The sequence below is a fragment of the Myotis brandtii genome, unplaced genomic scaffold (genome assembly GCF_000412655.1).
Source record: "Myotis brandtii unplaced genomic scaffold, ASM41265v1 scaffold555, whole genome shotgun sequence".
Taxonomy (NCBI): Eukaryota; Metazoa; Chordata; class Mammalia; order Chiroptera; family Vespertilionidae; genus Myotis; species Myotis brandtii.
Window position 1 is genome coordinate 269,923 of NW_005370065.1, and position 11,823 is coordinate 281,745.

At 48.5% G+C, this 11,823-nt stretch overlaps 1 protein-coding gene across 1 annotated transcript in view; it reads right to left on the reverse strand.

The window, feature by feature from the left end:
- Window positions 1-10,151, reverse strand: part of SPOCD1 (SPOC domain containing 1) — a 23,010-nt gene extending 12,859 nt beyond the window's left edge. Inside the window, 2 exon segments of the mRNA XM_014549486.1 lie at window positions 357-398; window positions 8,656-10,151. Of these exon segments, the coding sequence (XP_014404972.1) occupies window positions 357-398; window positions 8,656-10,014 (1,401 nt within the window). The 5' untranslated portion in view covers window positions 10,015-10,151.
- Window positions 10,152-11,823: the final 1,672 nt, after the last annotated feature.

Consider the following 11,823-nt stretch of genomic DNA (forward strand, 5'->3'; position numbering starts at 1 on the left):
TTGTTGTAAAAATATTTCCCTTTCTCCTTCCCTTTTTCTTGCTTTCTTTAGGCTTCAATCCCACTTTAAGTGTGTTTTGATTCATTTGCTTTATTGCAAACTATGGGGAATTGTTTTGAAAGCAAATGGGTCTGAAAAGTAATCCTTGAATAAATGACCATGAATGGTCAGGTTCCAAGGTCTGGGGGAAAGCGGAAGTCTGAGATTCAGCATCACAGGGAGTGGAGCACTAGGGGGCTCTGGCAGGGGTCGGGGGCAGGCCAGGGGGCTGGGGTTGCCGCTAATTGGAGAAGCCCCCATCCCACCAGACCTGGGCAGAGGGAGGAAGAGGGCTGTAATGAAAAGTAAAGACCTACGTAGCACACACGCTTCACCCCGCGGGGCATCTTCATTTCCTCCTTGAAGAGAAAGAGGAGGCAGAGATTAGAATGCAGAGGATCTAGGGACCCACAGAGGTGAGAGATGTATGTTCAGTGTTCGCTGCATTGGTATTTATAACCCAAAAAAATTGAGTACAATCTAATGTTCATCAAAGAGGAATGGTTAAGCCCTGGCCGGTGTTCTCAGTGGTTAGAGCATCAGCCCGAGCACCTGAGGTCTCGGGTTTGATTCCTGGTTAAGGGCACATACCTGGGTTTCGGGTTCACTCCCCAATCCTGGTTGGGCATGTACAGGAGGCGACCAATCAATGTGTCTCTTTCACAACGATGTTTCTCTCCCTCTCTCTCTCTCCCTCCCCCTCCATCCCTCCCTTTCTTCCCTACCACCCCTCCTATCCTTTCTATTCTCTCTAGAAATCAATAAAAAAATATCCTCAGGTGAGGATTTAAAAAAATAATCAAATTTAAAAAGGAGGGATGGGTAATAAAAAGTGACGTGTCATACTATGGAGTCTATGTGGCTATTAAAAGGGGTGAGTCATATCCTTAGCTGATTTGGCTCAGTGGATAGAGCATCGGCCTTCAGACTAAAGGGTCTCAGGTTCAATTCCAGTCAAGGGCACATGCCTGGGTTGCAGGCTCAATCCCCAGTTGGGTGCAGGAGGCAGCCAATCAATGATTCTTCACTGATGTTTCTATCTCTCTCTTCCTCTCTGACATCAATAAATATATATTAAAAAAAAAAAGGTGAGTCATAATATAAACTACTATTCATCAGGTGCTTAGAAGGTAGCTGGCCCTGGAGAAAGCACATCACATGTAATCTTATGAAGGTCTCAGAACAACACTATGAGGTGTGTACTATTTCTATCCCCATTTCACAGATTAGGAAACTGAGGCTCAGAGAGGATCTGAAAAGTCCCGTAGCTCCTAAGCAGCAGAGCTAGGATCAGAACCTAGTTCTGTCTGCCTCAAAGCCCAGGCACCAAGCTGCTGAGTTAGGCAGCAGCACTGACTGATACGGTAAGATGTCTTGCTGTACTATTAGGAGAATAAGAATAGCTGACAGAATAGTATCTGTTGCATCAATGATTCTTCACTGATGTTTCTATCTCTCTCTTCCTCTCTGACATCAATAAATATATATATTTTTTTTTTTTTAAAAAGGTGAGTCATTATATAAACTACTATTCATCAGGTGCTTAGAAGGTAGCTGGCCCTGGAGAAAGCACATCACATGTAATCTTATGAAGGTCTCAGAACAACACTATGAGGTGTGTACTATTTCTATCCCCATTTCACAGATTAGGAAACTGAGGCTCAGAGAGGATCTGAAAAGTCCCGTAGCTCCTAAGCAGCGGAGCTAGGATCAGAACCTAGTTCTGTCTGCCTCAAAGCCCAGGCACCAAGCTGCTGAGTTAGGCAGCAGCACTGACTGATACGGTAAGATGTCTTGCTGTACTATTAGGAGAATAAGAATAGCTGACAGAATAGTATCTGTTGCATAAGCCCATTTATGTAAATACATAGTTATAGTTGCATAATAGAGGTTATCTCTAGGGAATGAAATTGCAGGGGTGGGGGGTTGCTTTCCACATATAGGCACTTGGGCATTTATGTTACTTAAAATGAGCACGTATTTCTTTTATAACTAGAAACATTTTTTTTTTTACTGAAACACACGTTCAGAACAATGTGTGTCGTGTGCTACCACTGCACTAAAAAGAGAGAAAAAGACTTTTTAAATTTGTATTTGCTTGACTCTGCATAAAATATCGCTGGAAGTATCCACCAGAACCTAATAAATGAGGCTGCCAATAGGAAAGGGACTGGGAGCTGGGAAGGAAACTTTTCACTTTTTTTTTTTTAACCATGGGAATGAATCAGCCTTTTAAAAAAAATAAACTGAGAAGGGGGGTGGGGGGAGAAAACGGGACATCTGGGACGGAAAGCAGGAAAGATATTAAGGACAGCCCTTCACAATTTAAAACCTTTCGGCAGGCCCCATCTCAGGGTCCGCATTGCAGCATTAGGAGGCTCCAAACAACACAGCAATCAGACCAGCAAAGACTTTAGGAACTGGATTTATCAGACCAAAATGCAAAATACATATATATAACATGCTTAACAAAATAAAAGGAGTCGAACATAACCAAAAAAAAAGGCGAAAGGCAAAAGATATATAAATTTTTCAAATGATCAAGCACGCCGTGACTGGTGTGGCTCAGCTGGTTGGAGTGTCATGCCGTACACTGAAAGGTCGCAGGTTCAATTCCTGGTCAGGGCACATACCTAGGTTATGGGTTCGAACGCCAGTCAGGGTGTGTACAGGAAGCGACCAATCTATGCTTCTCTCTCCCTTCCTCTCTCTCTAAAATTGATAAATATATCCTTGGGTGAGGAATTTAAAAAATGATCAAGCAGATTTGGTTGGGAACCAAACACAGATTTTAGGAATGAAAAATATGATAATAATTAAAATGAAAAACTCAATATATAGGTTTAATAGCATATTAACACAACGGAAATAAGGTAGTGAACTGGAAGATAGATTTAATAAGTTACTGAGACTATTCACAGCACAAAGACGGTGAGACACAGTCAAAGAGACACTAGAGATAGAGTGAAAGGACTAATTAACCTAAAGTCCCAGGAGAGAGGAGAGAGAATGGGGCAGAGGTACTATTTGAAGATCTATGGCTAAGAATTTTCCCGAATTGATCAAAGACAACAATTCACAGATTCAAAAAGCTCAGTGAATTTCAAACTGGATACGTGAAAGCAAATCCACACCTGGACAAATCATAATGAAACTGTTCAACACCAACGATAAGGAGATCCTGAGAGCATCAAGAAAGAAAAATAACCGCTAATACGTAAATAACACTGAAAAGGCACTATAACTGTTCTGCATGCTGTACATGTTAGTTCACTCAATCCTCACCACAGCCTATGAGCGGAGCACTGGTACCAATATTGTCCCCATTTTACAGAAGAGAAAACTGAAGCACAGAGAGGTTGGTCAGTCACACAGCTAGTAAACCAAAGAGCCGGGACTTAAATCCAGGCAGTCCGATTCCAGGGGCCACGCCTGTAACCGCTCCTCTGCAATGCCTCTCACCAGAAGGCCTTTTACTTACCACAGAATGACAATTAGACGAACAGCTAACTTCTCGATAGTAATGTGGAAGGCAAAACACAGCAGTATGATAGTTTCAATGAGCTTAAAGAAAATAACTATCAATTGTGGACCCAGACAAAATCTTTTCTGAGAATGAGGATAAAATAAAAACACCGTAAAGAAAAGCGAGTTATTGTTTTTCTTGATAATTTAATTTTTTTTCAATAACCAAAATGTTAAAGGATGAACTTGAGGCAGAAGAAAGGAAAAATGATCCCAGGTAGAAACGCTGAGATGCAAGGAGAAATCTTGAGCAAAGAAAATGATAAATATGTTGTTAAATCTAAACCTACATTGACTTATGATACTGTAATAACAATGTGTAGTTTGTGGAATTAAAAAAATAACTTAGGACCAACTCACTGGATAACAACAGCACATAAATTGGGAAGGTTCATCCTGGCCGGTTTGGCTCAGTGGATAGAGCGTCGGTCTGCAGACCAAAGAGTCCCAGGTTTGATTCCGGTCAAGGTCGTGGACCTCGGTTGCAGGCTCCTCCCTGGCCCAGGCCCTGGTCAGGGCATGTCCAGGAGGCAACCAATCGATGTGTTTCTCTCACATCGATATTTCTCTCTGTCTTTCCCTCTCTCCTCCACTCTTTAAAATCAAAAGGAAAATATCCTCAAGTGAGGATTTAAAAAAAAAATTGGGGGAAGGTTCATGCTTGGAATTAAAGCATCCCAAGATCCTTATATAATTTCAGAGGAAGATAAAGATGTAACTACCTTTATACTTTGGTAAGTGAGGTATTCATGTTAAAATTTCTAAAATAGCCACCAAAAGAATATAAACAGGGCACAGAAAACTTCCAATCCTCTAGAGAGACAGAAAAAGAATAAGAAAAAAATCAATCTAAAAGGAGGAAGTAAAAGGGGAAAAGTATAGAAAATGCAGGATATATGTAAAACACAAAATAAGACAGTAGGATTAGATTCAAATAAATCAGTAATTACAACAAATGTAGATGGACAAATACTTCAGACAAATAAAAATAATTATCAAACCTTTAACAAAGAAAGCCCAATTATAAGATGTTCAGAAGACCCATTTCTAAAATATAGCAATGCAAAGGATTGAGAGGGAAAAATGGAATAATATGTGAACAGGCAATTACCAACCAAATACAGGTTTGTAGCTATATTAATATCAGATAAAACAGGCAAAAAATAACTAGAAGTGCTCTAGCTGGCTCAGTTGGTTGGAGTGTTGTGCTGTATACCAAAAGGTTGCAGGTTCAATTCCAGGTCAGGGCATATGTACCTAGGTTTCGGGTTCAATCCCCAGTCGGGGCGGCATGGGAGGCAACTGACCAATGGATGTTTCTTTCTCTCTCTCTCTCTCTCTTCTCTTCTCTTTAAACATATCCTCGGGTGAGGATTAAAAAATAACAGAAGCAAAGACCCGACTACATAAGGCTCCAACCTGCCTCCTGCCTCTACCAGTGGTTCTCAACCTTCCTAATGCCGCGACCCTTTAATACAGTTCCTCATGATGTGGTGACCCCCAACCATAAAATTATTTTTGTTGCTACTTCATAACTGTAATTTTGCTACTGTTCTGAATCGTAATGTAAATATCTGATATGCTATATGTGTTTTCCAATGGTCACGACCCACAGGTTGAGAACCGCTGCTAGACCTTTGCACGTGCTCGGTACACCCTTCCTACCTTGTCTACCTGCTGAACACCTGCTTCCTTTGCCCAGGCCCAGCTCGGACAGCCCCTCCTCTGCCCTACCCTAGCTGAAAACCCTCCCACCCAGCCCTCCCCAGGGAAGACTCAATTGCCCTCTAGGTACCCAGGGTCTGCTGGACTTCAGTCTGTATCTTGACTCTCTGGTGACGTATCTCCCACTTGCCGCTTGTTGAAGAAATTATAATAAAGTCCCATACAAATCCAAACCCTTCGCCAGGCCTTTGGCAGCCTGGCTCAGAGCGTGGACTCTGGAGTCTTGCAGGCCTGGATTTAAGTCCCGGCCACGCCACTCACTTGCTGTGTGACCCTGAGTGGGCCACATACCTTCTCTGAATCCAAGATTTCTTATTTGGCAAAGCAGAGGTACGAACACTGACTTCTAATGCCATGGTGAGGACTAAGTATGAGATGATGATATATGTGAAGCTCCTTGTATACAATAAGAACTCAAAGAAAGGAGCTATTCTTAGGTTGTCCATCTGTTGGAAAGACACAGTCCTCCCTCACACGCCTTCTGACACTTTGCAGCTACACAGGACCCCTGAGGCGGGGAACCTGGGTGGGGCCGAGCAGCTCTGTGCCTCCCTGGCTGTGGTGGGCAGAGCTGCCCTACCCACGTCCCCTGCCTTCCGCAGAGCAGCTCCAGACCTCACTGACCACTGCGGGGCTCAGGACAGAGAAGAAAATGGCGTCTCCACCCCCCTCCCCCGCCCCTCCAAGAGTCTCTACTTCAATCCAGAGGAATTCCACACGACCAACCTCACACCCCAGATTCCCAACAGTTCTGGGGCCCAGCTGACTCCCCCATTTTGTAGAGGAAGAAACTAAGATTCAGACGAGAGACATCTCTCATCCGAAGTAAGAAACAGAGCCTGACCTTGAACCCATCTGTCTGCCCCTGGCACAAGCCAGGCTGCCCCCCAGAGAAGGTGCTAGGGCCCAAAAAGGGGCTCCGGACCAGCTGGGCACTCTTCCATGCCCCACTCAGCCCTGTCCTCAACCACCTGCCCGTCCCTGTCATGCCCAGCCTCCATTCTCCTGCAGCTGCCACCAGTTGCCATGGCAACGGGTTATTTGGGAAGCTGTGGGATGCTGGGCTGGGCTGCAGAGTCAAGGACGGGGCCTGGAGGCGAGAGCAGCCGTGGGCGCCTTCCAGGCGAGGCGGGCGGGCACCTGGCTCCGCCACCCAGCTCAGACTAGCCCCTCAGAACGCTGTGGGCCCAGGAATCCCCATGCTGGGCACCTGGCCCCGATAATGCGCAGCGATGTTCACCCCAGCGTGACTCAGAGCAGGACGAACTGTGTGTCAACAGCAGGTAACGTTTCTGAATATCGTCCTCGCACCGGGCACCTTGCTAAATGCCAAGCACACGCCATCTCATGCTCCGAGCCTCCACCCTCGGAGCTGCCCCCGGAGGTGAAGTCGCTTGCCTGGGTCACTCCGATAGGGGCAAAGCCAGGACCCAATGCCTGGCTGGTGGCCTCCAGGCCTCGTGCTCTGAGCCACACTGCAGAGGTAGGAAATGAGAAAAGGAAGTCCCGGCCCATCCTCCGGTCCTAGCAGGGCCTGTGACAAGTACGTCCGTAGCTGCTGTGATGCAGGCTCGGGGATTCGCCAAACAATAGGCACCAACTTGGAAAGATCTTCAAATGCTACAGCGCGTGAAAAGTAAACCGAGTACAGGTCCTGGAACAATGAGGCGCAGGATGAGCCTCCTCACAGACAGGAAGGCACAAGGTGTAGGTGTTCACATATGTATAGGGTTCATAGAGAGCAGGCAGGAGAGACTGTTCACACGGTTATCTCCACAAAAGGCAAGGGGCCGGGCGGCGTTCAAAGGGATTTCCTCGTTCTGTGCTAACAATTAATTAATTGGGGGGGGGGGGTTAAATACCAAAAATCAAGTTATAAAAAATTTGGCACACGTGACCCCATTTCTAGGCAAAGAAAAGATATATACGCATAGGAAAAAGATGGGAAAGAGGACATATACCAAAATGTCACCAGGAAATAGCCCTGAATGTTGACATTATGGGAATTTTTATTTTTTTTCTTTCTTTTCTATGATAAACACACATTCTTTTTTTATTAAAAACTAATGTGTTTGAGTGATGCTTGCAAAGACAATGTAACCGCCTTCTCATGTAATTACAGCACCAGGTGGGGGTCAATCACACAGGCAGCTCGCTGCTTCCTATGCCAGTGCTACTAATGTGCTGTTTGGCCTTGAACGAGCCATTTCACCTTTCTGAGCCTCAGTGTCCACATCAGTAAAATGGGTTTATATCAATGGCATCTACTTCATAGGGTGGTTAGGAAAATTGAAGATCAAGTGCTTGGAACAGCGCTTAGCACACAGTAGGCGGCTAGGTACTATTACTGATCGTGACGGCAGTAATGTTGCCCAGTAGCACCCCTCCCCAGCAGGGAAGATGCACCTTGCTTGGAACAGCGCTTAGCACACAGTAGGCAGGCTAGGTACTATTACTGATCGTGACGGCAGTAATGCTGCCCAGTAGCACCCCTCCCCAGCAGGGAAGATGCACCAGCAGGCCGTGCCGCGAGCTCTCAGGACAGACGGCCTATGTTTGCATTCTGGCTCCGTCATTTACCAGATGTGGGACCGGGGACCTGTTAGCTTGCCTCTCCGGGCTTCATGTGAAAATTCAATGAAAAGCGCCTAGCACACGATACCTATTCAACGAGTGGGATAAAAATCAACTATGGGAGAAGCACACGCCAAAAGCAGGGAGTGCCGTCTCCTGCCTTTGCTGTGTAAACATGGTCGCTATGATTCTTAATAAAACGACGATTATTACAAGTAAAAGAACAATACAGGGAACATGGATAGGCACTGACTCCCTCGCTGTGTGTGAGCTTGGAGACGTTTGTGAACTTCCCTGAGCCTCAGTTTCCCCACCTGGAAACACGGAGCCAGTGCCCACTTTATAGGCAATTGCTGACACCAAAGCAAAAGCCAATTTGACATAAATGAAGTAATTTGCCTTGTGCCATCTGCTGTGCTAGGCACATTGTTTTATGCCATCATCTCACTTAGTCCTTTAAATTGAAATTAGTATTTCCTTTTTGCAGATGAAGATACGGAGAGATTAAAAAATATTCCAACGGCACACAGCTAGGAGGTGGGCAGAGGCAAAATTTGAACCCAGGACTTACCAACTCCAAAAGATACTGACCACTGACGAGATGTCAGCAAGTGTAGTTTACTTTTAGCCTCCTGACTTGGTGGGCCTTAGTGTCGTCAGGTGTAAAATGGGCACGTGGGACAAAGGTCATTAAGAGTCCATCCAGCTCAGCTCTATTAAATTCCACCACCAAGCATGGCATTGAGAGACTGGCCTGGCCCTTCCTATCCCCACCTCTCAGGCTCAACTTACCAGTTTGGGGAAGCCTCCTGGGAGGGATGCTGCTGGCGGGTCCCGGCTGAAGTTGTCGGAGCTTCTGTCTGTGCCCCGGTCCTCGGCAGGGGGCACTGGGCCCCTCCCCAACTTAGCACACTTGGATCTTCTCTGCCCCATGAACGGACCTGAGCGAGCCTTGCTGGCTGCAGACTCTGGGGAGTCGGCAGGGGTGTCAGTGAGAGCAGGGAGTCCTTGCCCGGGCCTCCCCATGGACACTGGCCAAGCCTTGACCTCCAGCTCCTCCTGGTTGTGTGAGGCAGCAGGGCCATCCTCACCGCCAGCCCCCATGTTCCCCATCCACTGCTCAGCTGCCCGCTGCCCTGTGGACGCCTTCCCAGACACTCCCGGGCACAGTGCGGGGCTCTGGGGCGGATCCTGGGCAGCTGGCCTGAGGGACAGCCCGCCATTGGGCAGTGGGAACTGGACAGGGTCGTAGGGGCTGCCTGGTTGGGCCCCACCCTCCGCATCGGGCGAATATCGGAACTTAGTCCCTGAGGCACATCCCACACAACTTCCATCTGAATCTCTTGGCCCAGACCCAGTGTCCTTGGGAGGAAGAGGACTGCAGGGGCCTCCCAAGGACCCCAAGTCAGCTCCTTGTGGGGGGTCTCCCACCCACTGGGGGTTGTCCCCACCAGGGCTCTGACCAACCCCCTCCCCATCCTCTGAGCAGGTCTCACACTCCCTGCTTTTCTTTCTCGCCCGAACAGGGGCTGAGCCTAGTGAGGGGGACAGTGCCCGCGTGGGGGGTTCCTCTTTACCGAGGGCGGGGCTCCTCCCATCACACCCTGGAGAACTCCCACCTTCTCCAGCCTCTCTGGGCCTGGGGCAGCTCGCCTCCTCCGCCTCTGCTGGCCTCTCCCTGCCCACCAGGGCGCTCTCTGGGAGACCCACGGACACGCTACAAAGATTCCTGGCCCAGTCTTCATCTAAGATGCTGTGTAGAGAAAGCTGGAGCCTCTTAGAGGCCGGGGGCCGTCCCTGAGCAGGTGCTGTGGGCAGCTGGGTGTGGAGCCTGGGACCAGGCACCGGGTCCTGGCTCTGTCTCGCAACTGGCAGCTCCAGGACCACCAAGTCGGCCTTGGCCTTCGCGCCGGCCCTCGGCGCACCCTCGGCCGGGGAGCTGGCACCCCGATGGGCCTCTTCCCCGAGCGCCCGCCTCCTCCTGCCAGCCGAAACGTGGGCCCCAGGGCTCGCCCCCCGCAGGTGTGGTGCCAGGCCCGCCACCACGGAGCTGGCTTCCTCCAAGTCCTTCTGGAAAAGCCCACAGCTGCGTTGGGGACTGAGAACGGGCCCCTCTGTGCGGGGGCCCTTGGCAGCCCCTTGATGAGACATGTCTGTCCCCCTAGAGGGGCTGAAAGCAGCGTGCGGGCCCTGTGAGGAGAGAGAAGGGGTTTCATGGTGGAGGGCCTGACTCCCGTTCGGACACCGGGCCACGGGGAACGGGGGAGACGCTCATTCTCCCTTCCAGGTGCCCGCCAGGCCGGAGGCCTGGGGGCCGGTGATGTCAGCCCCCGTGAGGGGGACAGGCCTGCCGCCAAACAGGGTTGAGCTACAGCCGCCTGAAGGCCTTCCCAGCTGAGGGCTTACACTTCTGCTCAAATGGGCTGTGATATTAACAATGACCAGTTATCAATTACTTGTCTCTGAGCATCATTTCATTTCACACTGGCAGCCACAGGTGACGAAACGGAGACAGAGGCGTCTAGTGACTCGCCCAAGGACGGGCACATAGCAGTGAGAGCCGGTCTCCTCTCTCCATCTTGAAGCCCAGCTCTCAACCCTCCGCGGACACTCAGGGGGTCCGTCCCCATCCCCTGCCCAGCCCCTCCCGTCCGTCCTGTCCTGCGAGACACCCCAGGCCTGACAAGGACAGACCCCTACCGCTCAGGGAACTCGGCTCCAAACCGTCCAGAAGCTCCCACTCGGAGTCCCCCGGCGCCCCCATTCCAGGGTTCCACCCCCACCTGGGAAGGGGCTGGAATCACGTGACGCAAGGAGCCCTGGGTGGGGATGGGGCGCAGGCTCCAACGAGACGCCAAGGACGGCACCCTGCACGTGCCGACGTCGTGGCACCAGCAGAGGGCGCGCTCTCCCTCCAGTCCTCGGGCTCCTGCGCGGAGGCAGTTTGGTGGGTGGGTGTCTGAAGCCAAAGGTCGCCCAAGGGCCTTGACGGTCTGAGCGTGTGAACTTGCTCCCAGGGTGATGGGGAGTGACCGAAGGAGCCTGGAGCCCTAGGGAAATGTCAGAATCAGATCTACAGTTTTGCCTAATTAGTTGCTATTTTAATTATTATCTCAAAATATAAAAAGATAATTCACAGAGATAAAAATGCACATGGAAGCCAAATATAAAAGTTAGACATCAAAACTTGAACATGTCCTCTCACTTCCCAACTCAGGAGCAGCCTTGCTTTTTTTTCTTTTCTTTCTTTCTTTTTTTTTTTAATTTTATTAGGTTGTCATTTTAGTTTTTTGTTTATGTCACTTCCATAACTGTGAGTAATGTCCTCACACTCTGGTGCTTGGTGTTAGCAGTACCTACTGATTCCCTGCTGTGGCGATTTCATTAACCATCCTTTTCCCCTTTCTCCTCCCAAATTTTTTATATTCATATTTGTAGTTTTTCTATTGGTTACAATTATAATTTTGGATAATAGTCTTAACTGTTTCTTCCTTAGATTGTATCTTTTGATTTTCCTCTGTGTGAAATGAATAATTTCCCCTCCCCACTTCTGCCTTCCTCCATCAACTCAATTTTCACTTTTACTTTGTGAAGGTTTGGAGTATGTACATTCTATTCTGTAAAAGGTGGTTCAGTTTGCCATACTTGGCCTGTAGATTGATTCTTAACCTTGAAAACCAGATGACATTTTATAACATTACTACCTTGTAAGTATTTTCACTGCCGAACTCAGTTCGGATGGACCTCACGAAGAGGAAGATGGGATTCCGGGCACTAAAGCCTGGGCCATGGGACACCACAAAAAGCTTCCAGGTTCATGGAATACTACGCTGCAGTGAGAATGAATAAGTTAGATCCACACACCAACGTGGATGCATCTCAAAGACATCGTGTTGAATTTAAAAGGCAAGATCATGTTAATAACAGGAAACTGAATGCCAGGTATTTGGGAACTCTGTA